The sequence below is a fragment of the Scatophagus argus genome, chromosome 22 (assembly GCF_020382885.2).
Source record: "Scatophagus argus isolate fScaArg1 chromosome 22, fScaArg1.pri, whole genome shotgun sequence".
Lineage (NCBI taxonomy): Eukaryota > Metazoa > Chordata > Actinopteri > Scatophagidae > Scatophagus > Scatophagus argus.
In genome coordinates this window covers 912,613-932,005 of record NC_058514.1, presented here as the reverse complement: position 1 = coordinate 932,005, position 19,393 = coordinate 912,613, and the positions used below count along the sequence as shown (strand labels likewise).

General features: G+C 46.8%; 4 protein-coding genes and 1 pseudogene across 11 annotated transcripts; 2 read left to right on the top strand and 3 right to left on the bottom strand.

The window, feature by feature from the left end:
* Positions 1 to 4,621: 4,621 nt before the first annotated feature.
* LOC124053733 (CCR4-NOT transcription complex subunit 2-like) lies at positions 4,622 to 11,356 on the bottom strand. 8 transcript variants are annotated; one of them, XM_046379170.1, is made up of 15 exons: positions 11,201 to 11,356; positions 9,606 to 9,737; positions 9,329 to 9,401; positions 8,860 to 9,007; positions 8,291 to 8,515; positions 7,845 to 7,924; positions 7,567 to 7,692; positions 7,026 to 7,156; positions 6,733 to 6,886; positions 6,488 to 6,644; positions 6,294 to 6,355; positions 6,073 to 6,122; positions 5,798 to 5,922; positions 5,479 to 5,623; positions 4,622 to 5,352 (listed from the first exon to the last, which is right to left on the bottom strand). In XM_046379170.1, the coding sequence occupies exons 2-15, from the start codon at positions 9,723 to 9,725 to the stop codon at positions 5,266 to 5,268; spliced, it is 1,683 nt and encodes a 560-aa protein (XP_046235126.1). In that variant the 5' UTR covers positions 9,726 to 9,737; positions 11,201 to 11,356; the 3' UTR covers positions 4,622 to 5,265. The 8 variants fall into 8 exon arrangements, with proteins under 8 accessions (XP_046235126.1, XP_046235131.1, XP_046235132.1 ...); XM_046379175.1 differs by having other exon boundaries at positions 5,798 to 5,898; XM_046379176.1 differs by having other exon boundaries at positions 6,733 to 6,853.
* An 806-nt stretch (positions 11,357 to 12,162) lies between these two features.
* Positions 12,163 to 12,670, top strand: LOC124053735 (histone H2A-like). The gene has a single exon (XM_046379179.1). The coding sequence runs from the start codon at positions 12,203 to 12,205 to the stop codon at positions 12,590 to 12,592; it is 390 nt and encodes a 129-aa protein (XP_046235135.1). The 5' UTR covers positions 12,163 to 12,202; the 3' UTR covers positions 12,593 to 12,670.
* A 321-nt stretch (positions 12,671 to 12,991) lies between these two features.
* Positions 12,992 to 13,408, top strand: LOC124053736 (histone H4). Its single transcript, XM_046379180.1, has one exon. It carries the CDS (start codon positions 13,051 to 13,053, stop codon positions 13,360 to 13,362), a length of 312 nt encoding a protein of 103 aa, XP_046235136.1. The 5' UTR covers positions 12,992 to 13,050; the 3' UTR covers positions 13,363 to 13,408.
* Positions 13,409 to 14,314: 906 nt separating this feature from the next.
* Positions 14,315 to 16,493, bottom strand: LOC124053784 (annotated as a pseudogene).
* A 710-nt stretch (positions 16,494 to 17,203) lies between these two features.
* On the bottom strand, positions 17,204 to 17,654 carry LOC124053783 (histone H2B 1/2-like). Its single transcript, XM_046379267.1, has one exon. The coding sequence runs from the start codon at positions 17,626 to 17,628 to the stop codon at positions 17,251 to 17,253; it is 378 nt and encodes a 125-aa protein (XP_046235223.1). The 5' UTR covers positions 17,629 to 17,654; the 3' UTR covers positions 17,204 to 17,250.
* Positions 17,655 to 19,393: the final 1,739 nt, after the last annotated feature.

Here is a 19,393-nt window from a genome sequence, read left to right as displayed (position 1 = left end):
GTCCTCTGACTTTTCTCCAGGTGGTATGAGGTCGGTATGAGGTTGTGGTTTTCTGTGAAATGTCAAGACTGATGAGAACAGAATCTGGTCCACACATTCCCCTGAAGACGAACTGCAGTAACTTTGGTGATCATGTGATTTTAGCCTCTTCATCAAACTGGTGTTGTGACGTTTAGCATGTTAGCATTAGCCTTTAGCTCAGGGCAGCCTCACAGAGCTGCACGCTGGGTGCTGCTGTCTTAAAGTCCGGCTTGTGCATCTGATTACTTGTTGTGATGACAGTTTCTGTACATGGATCAATGCAGGTTCACGAGTGTGTGTGCGTGTGTGTGAGTCTGATCACCGTTAGAGATTCAACCAGCCACGACTAAATGATCAATGAGCCGACTGAAATGTATTGATCTGTCTCCGGCTCAGCGCGCAGTCAAGAGTCAAGTGAGTGAAGGCACCTGTTGACAAGACCAACGTGCCATATAACAACACACACACACACACACACACACACACACACACACACACTCTGAAGCGGTTTCTGCCGTTCCTGATTGCTCAGCTCACATTCTCTGCCTTTCAAAACGGGTTTTCTGAAACAAAATGGTCACATATTGATGTCCAGAAGCAGCGAATATCAGCAATAACGTCATCTCCACCCTTTAAACAATGAAGTCCTTCAGCCTGCTCGTCTCGGCCTGTTGCATAAATGAATAAAGCCTCAGTATTATGCATTGGTAATCAGGGAGGCATGTGGCAGGATTATTATCATCTCTGCAGATCAAAAGATTACAAATAATAACGGACATGAGCGTGGAGGAGCGCGGGAGGCCACGAGCCCTCGCGCACACACACACACACACACACACACACACACACACACACACACACACACACGAGCAGCAGCATCTCAGCCTGTGACATTAAAACTCAGACTGCCACAGCAAACGACAGACTCTCAGATATTTTTCCTGCGATGCATCAGGAGGATCAGAATGTGAATAAGAGGAGAATTATGAAAGGCGGGTCCTGCGACAGTTGGTGTCCTCTGTGGATGGGATTTGGGCTTTCAGGAAGTAGAACAAACAGAAAAGGACATCATCCCACTCAAATCAACATTCAGATGGTGCCGTCAGCCTGCACAATATTTGCTCCAGTTGTCCTGAGAAAATAGTGCCGCCGCCGAGGCAACATTTGGCTGCAAATCCCTCCACCAGCCGCGAAGCGCGGGCCGGAATTAGGCCTCATTATGGACGTGATGGCCGAGTGTGTGAAGGCTCGGAGCTCTGGAGGGCTGCTGCTGCAGTGCAGTCGGTACATTTAGGGCAACACGTCGTTTTAAAGGCCAAAGTCCTGCTGTTACAACGTTACGACAAAGAACGTTTGTCCTGCTTTCCCTGTAAAAACCTTCGTCACGTTTTTCTCCTTCACCATCCGAGCACACGGACTGGGAGGTAAACGGACAGACGGGAACTCTTCATCAGTTCATTTTCCTCCTCTTCACTGCTTTCTCTCATCGTGACGAAGCAAATGTTGACGTGTTGTCAGTAAACACACTTTGTTTGTAAATGAATTCTGCTCTCACACATCCAAACTTCTGTAAAACTGCTGCGGTTCACACTGACGATCTGCCGCCTCACCTGGTCAGCAACACGTGCGCTTCGATGTTCAGCTGACGTCATAACCAGACTGACTGAATCAGTGAGGATTCACATGAGACGCAGTGGAGTCGGTGTTGTTTTAGTGAGACAAAGAGCCAATTAAAAAACCAAAGTTTGATTTCACACCTTCACCCACTCGCCGTCTCACTTTTGTCACACGTTTTTAAAGTTACTTCAGTTACATAACTGCTGTTTAATGCATCAGTAACATTAAAATGGGCCTTTCTGTGTGGACACATGAGGAGTAAGAAAATAAAAGTACTTATTACTTTTGCTATTGGTTAACGTGGTGATGGTCTTCTTCGTGATTGGTTCAGTTAATGAGCTGTCAGAGAGGCTCAACGAGATCTCATCCTCAGGTGTTTTCCACACGATGTGAGCCAACTGCTGCGATGCTTTGGAGGCTCCAAAGTACTTTTTTATACGTTCACAACATTTTGTTGTTAAATCTTCTGTCTGGTCAGATTTAATGTAATCTTCCTCTCGTAAATCTAACGGACACTGTTAGCCTCCTTTGTGTCTCCACTGCGGCTGCAGTTAAACTCTGCTGCTGCTTTTATCACCGCATTAAGTCCGTGCTGTTCTCACCTTAACGCTGCGTGTTCAGGTGTGTGTGTGTGTTTACCTCGAGGCTTTAAAGCACTCCTCCTCCTCCTCCTCCTCCTCCTCCTCCTCCTCCTCCACTGAACTTCATTTTCTCCCGTCATCACACCGTGCTGATGTCGGCTGCAACAAAGAGAATCAGTATACAACATGATCATTATTATTATTGATCAATTGTAAGCGAATTATTTATAGTTTTTTTAATCATCAAATCAATTAGGTCACCATTTAAAGTGTGTTCAGTGGCAGACTGATAAGGTGTCTCAGCATCAGTTCATTCTGTTCACTTTACCTGCCTACCTGTTGGATGAGCTCTCGTTGGCAAACGGCGCCCTCTTGTGGACAAACTAGTGAAGCAGTGTTTGTCAAAGTAATCTCATCTGAAGGTCTGCTGTTTCCCTCTCACCCTTTGCCTTTATCACACAGACTGAGCGAGCCGCCAGCTATTCAGTTCTCATCATCTCATTTATTCTCTTAGCCTCCTCTTCAGGTAAACGCGTCTGTCAGCCTGATATTAAAATCTCCTCCACCCAAAGCTTACATACAACCTAACGTTATCTTCTGTAATGCTGACATTTAATAACACACACTTAAATATGCTAAAAGATCCACTCGTGCGCTATAATGCAGCCACCAGGTGAAGCGTGTTGAGAGGTGAGCGGACATCACCTGGAGGAAAACCAGACCGAGAAGAAACTTTTCAGTCCTTAAAAACAAAACTGCATTTCCAACAAGCAGAAACACGAAAAACCACCCCAGACGCCACCTTCAGTTTCATTACCAGAATATTTATTTTATTCTTTTTCCTATTAAAACACTAGCTGCCATATTTAATAAAACAGCCAACGGCCAAGTGCCTCAGTCCTCATCCTCCAATCAAATCTTCTCGAGCAGGTCACATGGGTCTGTGGGCGTGTCCTTGGCTTTGCTGCTGCAAGGTGAACGAGCTGGGCCCTGGTTGGTGTCGCTGGAGTCGCGTGGTCCCCTGTAAACCGTCCCCATGGTGGTTTCCGTGGTAACGAAAGTCTAGTATTGCATCGTTTACTGGCGGCCAGCAGAGGGAGCGTCTCTCCGTTTCACACGTTTTTCTTTTTTGTTTTTCCTCTTTTTCTTAAAAATACTGCCATGTCTGTATGTATATATACTTAGATATATATACACAGCTGTACATTGGAACCTCCTGGAGTAAAATCAAAAATAATGTAATGAAAAGCAAACCATTTTTGATATTTTTTGGCCTACATTTTGGGACTTTTGTTAATTTTGTCTTTTGGTGGAGTTGGCAATGACCGTTAAGGAAATTGCAACATTTTGAGAAACACGCTCTCACATTGTGGAGAGTTAGATGAGAAGACCAACAGTAAACATGAAGCTACTGCTAGCAGCCGGCTAGCTTAGCATAGCGAGCTTGGCTCAGTCCAAAGGCCACTCTGCGGCCTTGACCACAAATACACAGATATTCAATCCCACGCGACATTTGTTTTGAAAAATATCTTCGCACATGAGACACAGAAAATGAGTTTTCAAAAATTCGTGACCGAAAACTCTGAGAGGCCAAAATGCGGAGAGAAACATCCATACAAATGTGGACAAAACCAAATCAACATGTTAGTGCATCTCATTTGGTTGAGCTGTACAAAACTATTTTCGTGCTAAGCTAACCATCTCCTAGCTGTAGCTTCATGTTTAGCACACAGACACGAGAGCGGCATCATTCTGAAAGCGAATGCGTACATTCCTCAAAATGCTGAACTTCTTCCTCAGTGATGCTGAGGTCACTCCAACAGTCTGACTGTTTTGACTGCTGCTGGGCGGGAAAATAAGACGCGGCCAAGAAATGCAGGAGGTGAAAGAAAGGAATTAAAAAACAAGAACTGATATTAAAAGTGAAGGAATGGGGAGCTTCGCTGGCAGAGATGGAGGTGATGTTGAAACAAAACAAAAAGGAGATGGTGGAACCTGAAACAGCTGTGTCAGTTTGAATGGGATGTGGCTGACATGTTTTATCAGTCTGTTACTTTAATCCACCACACTGCAGCAACTTGAAGGGTCATAAGTCAACAAGGCTGAGAAACACTCACTAGAGCGTCACACGCGTATTAATCCGCCACTGAAAATAGTCCTCAACAAAAGCACTACTTCCTGTTGTTGGAGTTATGTGAAGTTACTGAGAGATCTGTGGGATTCGTTGACTGAAAGAGTAAAACAGAAAGCTGCCACAGTTTTGCATTAAGAGGTGAATAAAGAACCAAAAACCACCTGGTGAAAACAGCAGCAGTCGATTCAACACGTTAAACACTCAGAAAGTGTGTTTCTGTCTGCTGAACTTCAGGTGTGGCCACGTAACATGAACAAACAAAAAATGATATTTTTTCTTCTTTTATTATGAAATAGTGCTACAATGTACATTGCATTTCCTCTCCTGACCCTCCACTGTCTGATGGGTGTGTGTGTGTTTTCTGATTTGTAATGCTGGAAAACCTGGTAAAAATAAAGAAATGCTAAATATTTTCAGTTGTGCCAAAGGTCAGAGGTGTGACACAGTGTAAAATAATTCTCCATCCTGACGGGTGATTTGCTTCTGGGTTAAAATCTGGTTTGTAAAAGCTCCTCTAGACAAAAATAGTCAATTCTTAAGACTGGATAGAAACGTGAATCACTGGACCAGGTGGACAGTTACTCACACTGCTTGTGTCGGTGTGTGTGCTGTACTGTGCTGTCTGTGCTCCACATCAACAGACCAACCAAACCAAAACTCATGGAGGAGGGCGAGAAACCAAATAAAAAAGACGGAAAATGAGGTAAAGAAGAAACAAAACTCAGAAAAGTTAAAATCATAAAGTCAGTTCAGGAAAGTGTTTGGAAGCCAGGACGTCCTCTCCTGTCCCAGGCCCTGATTGGCTAGATTCACTTTGAGTGTGTGATGGTGGGGGAAAAAAAAAACCTATACGGGTGATGATTGACAGGCCAGGAGGGCCAATGGCAGGCAGGCAGGAGGAGGTAGAGCCAATCAGAAGGCCTGCTGGGCAGGATTGTAGTTGAATGTGGAGGGAACGTGAGGTCGCTCTTCTAGTTTGTCATATTCCAGATGGAACTCCTGAAAACAGAGGAAGATTTACTTCAGTGTGAGTGTGTGCACGACTTGTTTGGCATTCAAAACTCAACTCAAGGCTGCAGCTCCTCTTACACACAGAGGAGTCTGAAAACAGGTGTGTGTGTTTACCTTGGCCACCTTCCTCCAGTTGAGGCAGTCGAAGAAGTAGTAGGTCCCTCTCTCATAGGCGTTGGTCTTCAGCGTGGGCTCCATACCTGGAGCCCGAGTGATCCAAACCCGCTCCTCTTTATGGTACCTCCAGTCCCTGTTAAACCTGGACATCACAGCAGGCCGAGCAGAACATTAACAGATAACATCTGGGACACAGGAGTTGGAATATTTCACCACACGTGGAGCTACGCAACACACAGCAAACGTCTGTTTGTCGTCACTGTAACAGTCACAGTAACACAGTGTGTGTGTGTGTGTGTGTGTGTGTTACTCTCACAGTTCTACTGCAGCCAGGAGTTGTAGTAGGTCTCCTCCGTTCATATAGTAGAGATAAAACAGCAGATCTTCACCATACCGAGACAACTTGATGGCTGCTAACTGCAGACAGGAAGCAGACTGACTCTTTAGTATTGATGGGAGAAATAAAAAAGTTACAGAGTGAGCGCAGCAGGATGTGTTTCACTACCTGAGACACGAAGACACTCACACACTGAATTATGTTCCGGCTCTGTGGCACTACAAAGAAAAAAAGGATCAATCTGCTGTTTTTACCTTGTCCCTTATGTGGATGTTGGTTAAATACTCTGAGGGGACGTGGAAGTCTGCAGGAAGAGGCAGAGAGAAAACACTGAGAAACCTCCGTGTTCATCCACGCAGCCATTCATCAAGCAGGGACAGTGAAGACAAGTTGACTGGCTGAAGCTGTAATACTGCAGCTTGTCCAGTTCTGTTTAATGACTGCCTCTTAGTGAGGTCATCAGTACAGAACTCACCTATGTCCTGCGGTCGGCACGGAGCCGACGCCCAGGGAGACGCAAACTTGGGATAGAGATTCCTGAGGAGAGACAGGAGGACAGAAGAGAGAGACGATCACACGATCATGTGGACCTGTGCAGGACTCTGTCCCCCACCTCAAAAATGTCTGTTATCCCCACATGGATCTAAACTGTGTGTGTGTTGGTCATACTCGGGCGAGTTGAGGTTGAGGCCGAGCGTGGTGAGGTCAGAGCCCAGTGCCAGGTGGACCATGCCGGGGTCCGTCTCTGCCGCCCGGATGAACGTCAGCAAGCCGATCATCCCGAACTGATCCGTTACCATGCCGACTGGGATGTTGGTCACACGCCCTGGGACACGGAGACAACGCAAGGATGGTTCACATGGAAACCTGTGCAGCTCATCATGCGTGTGTGCGTGTGCGTGTGTGCGTCTCACCGTCGGGAAGCACCTGAATCCCTTTCTTCTGCTGGTTGTTGTTGCTCGGCGCAGAGCTCTTATCGCCAGGGAACTTTGGACCATCTGAGTTTGAGTTGGGCTTTCCTGAAGAGTTCAGATTCTGATTGGACAGAAACGGAGGGAAAAAGAAGTCCTAAGAAACGGGGCGAGTCGGGACACGAGAACACAGCATTAACAAAGACAGGACACCATGTGGACAAAGTTATGACTATCGCTGGCAGGACGGGACAGAGAGAGCGGAGAAAGAAGAGAAGACTGAAATAAGTTCTAACCGTTTTGCTGTCCTCGTTGGTGCTGGTGGGGTCTTTTGTCTGGTAGTTTGGACCAGGGAGAGCTGGAAAATCTTCATTATGGATGGAGAAGTCCTGCGACTGCTCACTGGACGGCTTGGTTACCATGCCAACTGGGAAAATGAAAAAAAAACAAAAAAGCTATGCGCCGGATTCAAAGGAATAATTTACATAAAGACAGCAGTCAGATCAATCATTTGTGCTCTTTTACTGTGGTTTAACACCACAGCTAAAAAGACATTTCAAGTCGCAGTGTGCTGTTCACCAAATGTTAAAACTTTTCTGTTTTAAATGACATTTGTTTCCATTCGAGTGTAGAGTTTGCAGTTTACAAAGTGTACCTGAATGCACCAGGAAGTCCCTGAGTGTCAAACTCCAACAGAGACTGCAGTCGTCTTTGGGCTTGTGTGATGGTATCACGTATTTTCAAGTCATATGGTGCAAAAGTGAAGTCAAGAGTCACTGATGTCACACACACACACACACACACACACACACACACACACACACAGGTCTATCTTACCATAGGGAGCCCGACCGGCCAGCGGGTTGAGCAGTGGGGTGGGATTCGAGCCTCCATCTCTCCGACTCCTGTCTGCTAAGGCTGGGAAATCCGACAGGTCCAAACCCGTCACGTTCTCACTGCCGTCTGGACGAACGGACACGCAACAGTCCATAAAGCTGACGACCATGTTTAAACTGAATCCACAACAAAAGCTTTAAAAAGTATGTGACGCTGAAACATCCTATTTGAAATGTGGCCGAAGTGACATCTCAGTGAAAGGTAATCAGCGTGTGTACCTGTGCCATTGAAGATGTTGTTGGACAGGGAGTTGTTCATGTTGAAGCCTGGATTCCTGTTCACCCCGAACCCTGACATACTGACACACAAAAACATGTTGCTTTTCACAACGTAGTCATTATTTTAGGGCTTCTGTAGAGCTCACCAAATTTTTTTAACACCAGAAACAAAGTGAATACGATAAGATAAGCTAAAGCTTTATTAGTCCCATAACTGGGAAACTGCAGTGTTACAGCAGCCAACAGAGTGTAGAGGGCGCAAAGCGTGCAAAGATAAGAAGACTTCTTCACACCAATCAAAGAACGATGACACAAACTACTGAACACTCAAAGTAACTGAAGGACATTCGTGCAAAACGATCCAAACAAAACTCCAGCCAATCAACCTGGGCATCATGTCAAAAGGGTGCAAGTGTGTGTGTGTGTGTGAGAGAGAGAGAGATCACCTGTTGATAGTGAAAGGCTGCCGTGCTTGCTGCTGTTTGGGCATGCCGATGATGCTGGGTGATGACCGGCTCGGACTCCCCATGCTGCTGCTCCTCCCCGCTCCTACGCCGCCGGCTCCCCTCTCTCCTCCTACGCCTCCTACCATCCCGCCCGTCTGGCCCGTCGGACCCCCCACCTGCTGGCTGTGGTTCAACACGCTCCGGCTGCTCATTGGTAGAATTCCCCTGCACAGTGAAGGAGCAGAGATTACAGCAGGAGGAGGCGGCTTGTGAGCTTACATCACACTTCTGTGACTGAAATTTGACAGAATTTTAATGCACATGTAGCCAACATCCATAAACTACAGATCAACCATAAACAGCAAAAGCAAGCGTTGGCAGAATACAGCTGTTACAATAATAACATACACTTTTTAAATGTACTGACATCATATCAGTTCAGGTATCAAAACCGGGATGGGGGGGCTGGTATCAGAACACCAGGAAGTCCAGTTCAGCGTGCCTCTGTGTGTGTGTATGTGTGTGTGTGTGTGTATGTGTGTGTGTGTGTGTGTGTGCGTGTGCTGTACCTGCTCGGTGAGGGAGGCGTGTGCAGCGTGCCAGTGTTGGGTGTACTGGCATGACTGGGGAGCTGAGTGGCAGACTGGTTCAAGCCACTTCGACTTAACTGAGGTGCTGTGCTGCTGTTCATACCCCGCATAGGAAACCCCAGAGTGCCTTCAGCAAGAGAGAGAAAACATGTTTACTCTGAGACAACAAGTTCCTGTCATCTCTCTGGTGGAGTTTTAACTGAGCCAACCAATGTAATGACTTGTGTCTTTTCTCATCGCGGGGTGAGTGGACCCAGTGCTGACAGTCAGCTTTCAGCCATTTCAAACACTGAAAAACCAACCAACACCTCAGGTACCTGCAGTGGGACTCTTGTCACATCAGCTATAGACTGAGCTTAACGGTGCTTATCAAAGGGAGAAGTAATAACATGGCTGAAACGTGTGCACGTGACGGCAGCATACTCAGGACACAAACACGTGATCTTACTCTGCGGGCCGTATAAGCTGGCTCCGAGCTGTGACAGTTGACCCGTTGAGGAAGCAGAGGAAGACGCCAGCATCTGAGGACAGAAGAAACACAGACACATCCTTTAATTTCCCAGGCTCTACTGACTGATATTACAGGAGTACCACAAACAACAGAGTGTCTCTGTGGTCCTCTCGCTCTACCACAACCACATGATCTAAGGAGAAACTTGGATCTCTAATGAAAAGCTCATCTACAAACCAATCTGAAGCCCTGAAGAAGCACTTAATAAACTTACATCTTTGTCAGCGCGGTGTGGAGGGAACATGGACTGCTGGGTGTAGTAGAGGCTGGAGTCATCAGCGTAGTCGCTCTCCACCCCTCCCTCCATAAACTTCTTCCGGTTAGCACCAAACATACCGCGTGTCACCTGAGAAAGCAGACACAGGAAACGGTCAGACAGAGCAGCAGCGTGAAACTGCTGTGAGGTGTATCATCTCCTTCCTGTCTTATCAGGACCAACTGCTCACTTCTGCGTACGTGTGACCTAACTAATCCCTACACATGCCTCTGCATCAGGAGTCTGCAAACACAAGCAGGCCTTACACTCACATACCCACTCAGAGACTGGTTTTACAACCCACAAAACAAGCACCAAAGTTAACCTAACAATCCAATAATACAACAATCTATACAACGCATGGATTTTCTTTTACAGATTTGTTCTTTTTGTTGTTGGTTCATATTGGATGTGGGACCATCATTCTAATGAAAGCAATCATTTGCAGAAAATGTGTGACGCTGATGATCCAAGACTTTGAGACACTAACAGACTGTTCGTATCAAACCTATTGTGTGACAATCCTGTAGTCAAGGGTCGGCTTCATCAACACACCTGTGAGTATAAATTACTCTGAGCCACTGCACGGGGATATCAGGATTATCACATCATAATATGAAGGACCACTTGGTTCAAACCGTGTTAAAACTTGAGGCAAACTTTGCTCCCGGGGCTACTTTTGTTGACTGTAGTCGGTTAGCCAGACATCTACAAGCCATGTTAGCATTAGCGTAGCAGTGATACCCAGTGAACAACGGCCAATCAAGCTATTACCCAACTGTAATGTTGTATAAACTGTGCATTGATGCTGTGTATCGCGTCCCATAAATCTCGTTTCATTGGTCGAGTCGTTTACAAGCTTTACTATTCTTGTTTCGAAGTAGCACTGAATGTGCAGCAGTGTCGCTAGCTAATGTTAGCCATGTAAGAAAGCGCTAGCTCTCGTATTCTGACTGGCGTTTAATATTCCTTTGACACTTTCCACTGCTTTCTTGACAGATAAACCTGTTTGTTATGACATGTGTATTGTGTGTGAGTGTTACGCAAATAAAAGCCTTAAGCTGCCCTTACCTCGTTAGCTGTAAAATGGGCTAGGAGCTAATGCTAGTCGACTAGCGCTATAAGCGAACAGCTAACATTAGCGCTATAGGAATGCATGGGGACGTTAGCATGAGAGCTAATGCTTACTACCAAGCGAGCTATTCGGATAACAGCAACGTCAGAAGGACAAAGCAAAAGCAGGTGTAAGCATTTATAACATTATCTGACAAAACTAAAACACCCGTTCAAACGTGGTTACATAGACACATGCCACCGGACAGGGAACCGGCGGGTAGGCGTGTTTTTGTTCGGGTTTGGGCCTGCTGCGCCTCCGTCGGTTAGTTCCCCAAAACAACAACAAAAAGCAACGAGGCGGGACCGCTGGGTCTAACGCCGTATTTCCCACCTCCCTTCTCTACCTGATTCTGCGGTAACAACAGCAAGAGGGAGATTTAATTTAACGAGGTTGGTGTAAGTCAAACGAATATAAACGAATAAAAGAAGGAGCTTACCGCATCAATCTTTATTCCTCGCTACAATCCAAGATGGCCGTCATCTCTTCGCCAATCAGCGAGGATGCTGGGATGCCTTTCGCCTGTGACCCCTGAGCCTCCATCACTGAAGTGATTCCACTGTCTGTCCCCAAAGCGTCCGTCTCTCTCTCTGGCCCATTCTTGTTTGTGAACGACTGAGACCTATCAGGTACAAATGTAACACAGAGTAGCATTTAACATTCTGTATTACAGTAAAATAATTTAATGTTTGATCGCCCCAAACAGACAGAAAACCGTATTGCACATTAGGCATATGCTAGTGAGCCCAGCCAATCATGTCAGTCAGAAGTGGGTCACTTTGAAACCTCTAGCAGATTTAGCCCAGATGCCATCATCTTCATCACCACCATCCTCCAGCACCACAAAAACATCCAGTCGCTGCTGTTTCTTTGACATAGGCTGAGTAGGGAGATGAAGCCCAAGAAGTAAGGGCCATATAATGCAGCTGGCAACCTCAGGAATTCCCCATGCATGACACAAGGGTGTAATAGAAAGTCTTTGAACCGGCTCATGTTCATGGGACGACTTCAATAGTGACAGCTCTCACAGGGCTATGCCTCTATTCAATGGTGCTGGGGTTACACTACATAACCAAAATTTATTTGCTTCTATATCTGCATTATAATTTGTCATAAAACTTTCTTCTTTTTTTTTTTTTTTTTTTTTTTTAGAAATATGATCATCTTTTAAAAGTTAATAGTATATAAAGATAAATCCAAATAGCACCAGCTCTTAAAGGGCCATGCTTTTCCTCATAGAATCATCGCTGTTGGTGTTATCTTATTTTGAAAATCCTACAATCTGTAGAAGGAAGAAGTGTTCCACGTAATGGATTTTGATTGGACGCCCACACTGACGCTTAGTCTGCCCAATGAACGAGCTTCTGGCAGCCACAGTAGCCATATAAAGGTGATTTTAACAGCCGATCCACATTCAGCTCGAAGTTAACATTGTGTTGAAATGTCTGGAAGGGGAAAGTCTGGTGGGAAAGCTAGAGCCAAGGCTAAGAGCCGCTCGTCCCGCGCTGGTCTCCAGTTCCCTGTGGGTCGTGTTCACAGGCTGTTGAGGAAGGGTAACTATGCTCAGCGTGTCGGAGCAGGAGCGCCGGTGTATTTGGCTGCTGTACTGGAGTATCTGACCGCTGAGATCCTGGAGCTGGCTGGGAACGCCGCCCGCGACAACAAGAAGACCAGGATCATCCCCCGTCACCTGCAGCTGGCCGTCCGCAACGACGAGGAGCTCAACAAGCTGCTGGGCGGAGTGACCATCGCTCAGGGCGGCGTGCTGCCCAACATCCAGGCCGTCCTGCTGCCCAAGAAGACCGACAAAGCTGTGAAAGGCAGCAAATAATCCAATACGAACTCGTTCACCAACGGCTCTTTTAAGAGCCACCCACCACTAAATAAAGAACAAATTCCAGCAAAAAAATACACGATAGCATAAGTTTAATGAGAATAAACCATGACTTTAAAAATGTAAAGTCAGTTTGTAATTTTCGGTGTCAAAGTACTGCACTTACAACATAAATATAAACGTACTGAAAAATCCTGTATGAGTGTTTGTGTACTGAGTGACAGTAGCTCACCAATCACCAGCAACCGTGTCAATGGTTTTGCTTCTATTTTGAAATTGACTTTTTGATAATCGGAAATACAGTAGCTCAGCCGACAGATTCGAGCGGAACAGCGAATTGGCGGACTGAAGGCGAGACGACTGTGTCCAAATACGTCCGCAAAGCGCCTTGAAATACCGACGCTGCTCGGCAGCTTCACATCACTTCTGTCACTGCAGTGTAGGACTCTGACAACATGAGCGGCCGCGGAAAAGGAGGAAAAGGACTCGGCAAAGGAGGCGCCAAGCGTCACCGGAAGGTGCTCCGAGATAACATCCAGGGAATCACCAAACCCGCCATCCGCCGCCTGGCTCGCCGTGGCGGTGTGAAGCGTATCTCCGGCCTCATCTACGAGGAGACTCGCGGTGTGCTCAAGGTGTTCTTGGAGAACGTCATCCGTGATGCCGTCACCTACACCGAGCACGCCAAGAGGAAGACCGTCACCGCCATGGACGTGGTCTACGCCCTGAAGCGGCAGGGCCGCACTCTGTACGGCTTCGGCGGTTAAATCGCACGTCTCTCCACAACATTCAACGGCTCTTTTAAGAGCCACCCAAACCTCATCTGAACAGCGGATTCTTATTGCAGAAATGAAAACACAATAAACAGAATACTTACACATATTTTAAATAAAGTCCGTTACGAACATAGTGAGTAATCGATACTGTGCAGTTAGCTAGCTTGTTTTACCAGCAGTAACCCGTATGTAAAACACAATCAGAATTGAGAAGGTTCCGTCATTTGGACAGGAACCACACATCAAGCTAAGATAACCAAGCACATGGTTGCAGTTCCAAGGGGCAAGCACCACTTATTTACAGATTTACATTTCTGCTGGGCTGGATTCAGGCTGGTGGCAACAAATAACCCTCAGGTCCTTGGTTTGAGTCTCTTAACCTGTAGGCCTTAGTGTTCCTTTGAAAGAGGGGGTCCACTCTTCCACCGCCCCACACCTTCTGATGCCCCAATCTTCTTTATGAACTTCAGCCCCGTACAGCCTGCCAATGTCTAAGAGGGAGTTAGAGTCAAGGTGAGACATGGGCAGAGAAAATAACAGTACTTTGCTCCTGATCCTCTGTGGGGTCCAGGTAACTGGGGGGTCCTCTTCTGTCCAGCACAGCAGCCTCGTGTGCTCTGTAAAACAGAAACAGTCTTCACAGCACTCTACACTGATGCTGTCGCCTCACGGTGCATTCCAGTGTACTGTCACTGTAGGAAAAAGGAGACATCCACCTCTCTTGAAACACACAGTAGGCTGGTTCAAAGCGCCGTGTTATGACAACATAACTTACCCATTTAGATATAGTGAAGTGTTCGTGTCCATGTAGTGGAACAGTCATGAAGGTGTTACAGACAGGTAAACCTGAACTGTGCGTTTGTGTTTACTGTGCCTGAGGCGCAGCCATCGCTTCTGTAACCCGTCAGTGTTACTGAGGAAAGCAGCTCTTTGAACAGGTGTGTGTGGCTCTTAAAAGAGCCGTTTGCGTTCAGGTGTGACAGGTCGGTTTAAGCCCTCTCTCCGCGGATACGGCGCGCCAGCTGGATGTCTTTGGGCATGATGGTGACCCTCTTGGCGTGGATGGCGCACAGGTTGGTGTCCTCGAACAGGCCGACCAGGTAGGCCTCACTGGCCTCCTGCAGAGCCATGACGGCGGAGCTCTGGAAGCGCAGGTCGGTCTTGAAGTCCTGAGCGATCTCCCTGACCAGGCGCTGGAAGGGCAGCTTGCGGATCAGCAGCTCGGTGGACTTCTGGTAGCGGCGGATCTCCCTCAGAGCCACAGTGCCGGGCCTGTAGCGGTGAGGCTTCTTCACTCCGCCGGTGGCCGGGGCGCTCTTACGGGCGGCCTTGGTGGCCAGCTGCTTCCGGGGGGCTTTGCCTCCGGTGGACTTACGGGCTGTCTGCTTGGTTCTTGCCATCGTTTAATACTTCTCTCAAAACAAACGGTTGTGAATGTGTAGCTCCAGCGGCTGCTTTATATAACAGAGCCTGAGCGCGGCTAACACGCCGATTGGTCCAATTTATGCACGTGATACGGAAGCTCATGAGCAGGCGAGGAAAAAGTCAAAGCAAATTTACTGCCTGTAATCCGTGTGCTGTGGAAATGTCCCGAATCATTAATGTAAATAAACACGCGCTTATAAAACATTTTAGATATTTTTATGGTGACCTTCCAAATTTATTATTTTAATAACAATAATAATTTAATATTCGGGGGGCATATATAAATGTAAATATATTCCAGTGTGAGTGATGTTCAGGGGATGTTTGTTGTTGACCTGCAGCTAATTTCATAATACTGATATTGTGGTATATTGCAACATGACATAAAATTTCGCACCTGCCTCATCATAAAAGCATTTCTACTTCCTGTGCTGTCAGCAGTCTGTGTCATAACAAAACATGTAAACCTGTGAGTACAAACTGAACTTTTGTCTTATCTGTTATAGCAAACCCATTTCTTTTGTTTTGTATTTGCTGTTTCTTGTTTTGTCCTGGGAGGCACAAATTGTGCGTTGTATTTATAATTATTACTGAATTAATTGATCATTCGTTGTGCTCGTATATCCACTAAACATAACACCTCTCTGGTTGACAAGCACCGTGATTGTTAGCCGTTTATTGTGGACAGAAATGTGTTTGTTGTGTCAGTTCTCACGCTGATTCATAGAGCTGGTTTATGGATCGGCAATAAACCACAAAACCATCAAGACAATTATAGAAAATAAATCACAGAAGATTTATTAAATGTTACAAAATTTATTACACAAAACACATCGACTGATTCTCTCCCACCACTGGCCGCCAACGTACAAACCCCCACAGTGACTTCGTTTCTTTGCCGGACTGTGTTCGGGGTTTGGCTGCCGTCAGACAGGGCCTTAAACGCACCATGAGATTCAGCCCAGAGGAATCGTGTCAGATTGAGTCGCGTTTATGACGCAGCAGCGTTTGTTCACACGGACATTCACAAGTCAAATCAAGGTCACATTCTTTACACTCAGGGTTTCATACGCATTCCAGCTGCTACCTTCTGAGGCTCCTGCTTTTAACACCCAGTCAGACAATGAGTGTGTTTGAAGAACATAAGCTAAGCTATGCTAAGCTAATAATTGCAGCTTAACTTCTTTGACTCATGACTACACCGCTGCTTAAACACATTTTAAACGTTCTGTTACGTCAGTTCCGGACTCAGAGGAATCCGCTGTTCAGATGAGGTTTGGGTGGCTCTTAAAAGAGCCGTTGAATGTTGTGGAGAGACGTGCGATTTAACCGCCGAAGCCGTACAGAGTGCGGCCCTGCCGCTTCAGGGCGTAGACCACGTCCATGGCGGTGACTGTCTTCCTCTTGGCGTGCTCGGTGTAGGTGACGGCATCACGGATGACGTTCTCCAAGAACACCTTGAGCACACCGCGAGTCTCCTCGTAGATGAGGCCGGAGATACGCTTCACACCGCCACGGCGAGCCAGGCGGCGGATGGCGGGTTTGGTGATTCCCTGGATGTTATCTCGGAGCACCTTCCGGTGACGCTTGGCGCCTCCTTTGCCGAGTCCTTTTCCTCCTTTTCCGCGGCCGCTCATGTTGTCAGAGTCCTACACTGCAGTGACAGAAGTGATGTGAAGCTGCCGAGCGGCGTCGGTATTTCAAGGCGCTTTGCGGACGTGATAGAGGACGACTAACTGCCAGCCGCCGTGTTAGCTGAGCGGGAAAAGTTTTCTAACGTTCGACGTCACTGTTTGTCCACAGCCGTATCCATATCATTTAACGTCCGGGTACAAAGCACCTGCGTCACATATTCAAATTTTCCCTTTTTCCTCGTCACGTCCATACGTACAGCTGGAAGTCACGTTTCATACAACAACTGACGCTGTCAGTAGAACGAGTTAACCTGCAAACACACCAAACACACCATAATGTGTTGGCTGATTATTGTGTTCTTATAGGTTGATTATGGTTACAAGTGAAAAGGTCAGAAAGAAACGCACCCGCTGAACTAAACAAACCGCCAACCCGGAAGTAAGGAAGTCGAGTCCGTGTCATAACGAGTATCGTTTCCCAACAGCAGAATGTTGTTGTTCTGGTTACTTTCAGTTCTCCCCCGTCCCTGTTTCAGGATCAGAACTCCTTTATTTACCCCCGAGGGGAAGCTCTTTTTCGAACAGACATTGCATTTGCAGTTTTCCCGACTGTGAAAGTGTAAGATATGGAGATACAGGTATTTCAGAGCCTGCCTCCGGTCTGTGGTTTTGCTGTGTTCAGGTAACCGCAGTGCTTGTGTGTAAAGAGTGAGTTCAATCAGCCGATTATCAGCTGAAACACCGAACAGAAACTCGCTCGTTCAGACGAAGTGGGTGGCTCTTAAAAGAGCCGTTGGTTTGGTGCACTGAGGCAGCAGGTTTACTTGGAGCTGGTGTACTTGGTGACGGCCTTGGTGCCCTCGGACACGGCGTGCTTGGCCAGCTCCCCGGGCAGCAGCAGACGGACGGCGGTCTGGATCTCCCTGGAGGTGATGGTGGATCTCTTGTTGTAGTGAGCCAGACGGGAGGCCTCGCTGGCGATGCGTTCAAAGATGTCGTTCACGAAGGAGTTCATGATGCTCATGGCCTTGGAGGAGATGCCGGTGTCGGGGTGGACCTGCTTCAGGACCTTGTACACGTAGATGGCATAACTCTCCTTCCTGGGCCTCCTCTTCTTCCGGTCCTTCTTGCCGGCGGTCTTGGTCACGGCCTTTTTGGAGCCCTTCTTGGGCGCTTGTTTGGGCTGAGGATCAGGCATGTTGTTGTTCAAACGGTCGCTCTTCGCAGTGGTGACTCGCTTGCTGCGCGTTGGTTCTTGTTGCCAACGTCATGCAAATGCACTGCGCTGTTCCCGCTCAGCCATTGGCTGATTTTTAGTGCCTTGAGGAGCAAGTCTCAGTGCTGCATGGCTGTTAGGTGACTGGCTAACATGTCATGTTTCATTTTTTCCTTGTCAGTTGGATAAATAATATTGATGTGAAAGCAGTAGATGAGCTACTGGAATATAAACTTCACCGAACCATTTTGGTACATTTGTACAAAAACACTACAGCGAGCCGACCAAACCACCCAGCACTCTGATGCTGAAACACACGACGTTTACCGTGTGCTAAACTGATCAAACACAAATTTCTTTATAAACATGTCGCAGTCTGAGGCTCCAGATCAGCCAAAATACGCCAATGGCGCCATCTAGTGGGTCAAATCCGACACATCATGAGAAGACAGACAGAAACCACAGCTACACTCACAAAGCCATTTATATCAGCCTAAATAGGCTGCACTTAATCACTTCTATGTCAATATAGTTTTTAATAATATATTAAATCCTCTGTATGTTCACTGCTACATGTGATGTCATTTCATTCAACTTAGTGTAAAAATGTTGATTATATCCGTTTAAAACCTGAAAAAGAATCCAAAACAATAATGAGATTTAGTCTGAGACCAAAATGACCTCCGTCTCACATCCTGTCGGTTTCTGCGTTGTGTCCAACCCAACCCAATGTACTGTGATGTGTACCCGACATTTGACCAGATGAACAATTTAAAGGAGCAGTTCGCTCAAACCTGAACTGGCTGCAGAGCTCACACACTGCTGGACGGGATCAGCGAGAGCTCAAACCTCAGTGTTGGCCTGGCGTCACGTCTCACCTGAAACGGAAAAGGTTTTAGATCCTTCCTCGTTCCTCCTCAGTCACCAGCCGACAGCCACGCTTGAGTTTGTGTCAGTTTATTTCATAACTCTTCTGCATATATTATGAACAAGTTAACAAACAGGATTCTCTTTGTTAAAAACACGTCACATCAACAGGATGAGGTTTAACATGTGATACACTTAAACCACTTATACACACAGAACGTCAGAAAAACATTTGGCTTTTTCAGACCAATTTGGCAGCGCTGTTTTGGGGACTCGGTGAAGGTAGCTGATGGGTGGAGGCAGCTTCACGGGTGATTCACGCTCACAGGCAGCGAAGGACAGAAGGGAAACGACCTCCACTACTGTTGGCAGGACACAACGTCCCTGCATGGGACAGGGACAGCAGGACTGTTTTCAGTTCAAACCATGCTTTAAAAACCAAAACTTCGCGGGTTGATACGCTTTCTGAGACATATTGAAAAATGTCAAAAATGCTGTGGATTTTACTGAAACAAAACCAAATCTGTGGACAAAGATGATATCAGTGTTGTCCAAAAGTCATCGACAACAAACAGGATTTCATAAAGGCCCGGTCACGCCGCACACACATGGTTCACCGACTGGTTTTACTCCCGCATGGCTTCATCAGTCACCAGTCCAGGACTTCCTCAAAGCTGGACTCACTGGATCACCAGTCCAGGACTTCCTCAAAGCTGGACTCACTGGATCCGCAGACTGGGAGGGGATAAAGTGATTTTGCAGTTTTCAGAGTTGGTGCTCTTGGTGCTCACTGTGCTGCCGATATGATCAATATTGAAATTCTTAAGCAGTTTCACAAGCTGCAACTCTAACAACATAAAGAAGGCAACTGAAGGTGACA

Excerpts from the sequence above, each read along its gene's own strand:
- LOC124053735 (XM_046379179.1), top strand. The coding sequence starts at position 12,203 with ATGTCTGGAAGGGGAAAGTCTGGTGGGAAAGCTAGAGCCAAGGCTAAG.
- LOC124053783 (XM_046379267.1), bottom strand. The coding sequence starts at position 17,628 with ATGCCTGATCCTCAGCCCAAACAAGCGCCCAAGAAGGGCTCCAAAAAG.
- LOC124053733 (XM_046379170.1), bottom strand. The coding sequence starts at position 9,725 with ATGTTTGGTGCTAACCGGAAGAAGTTTATGGAGGGAGGGGTGGAGAGC. Across the intron at positions 7,925-8,290 it reads CAGCCTTTCACTATCAACAG|TATGTCAGGGTTCGGGGTGA; the intron begins GTGATCTCTCTC and ends TTTGTGTGTCAG. Across the intron at positions 5,624-5,797 it reads CTCCTGGCTGCAGTAGAACT|GTTTAACAGGGACTGGAGGT; the intron begins GTGAGAGTAACA and ends TGTGATGTCCAG.
- LOC124053736 (XM_046379180.1), top strand. The coding sequence starts at position 13,051 with ATGAGCGGCCGCGGAAAAGGAGGAAAAGGACTCGGCAAAGGAGGCGCC.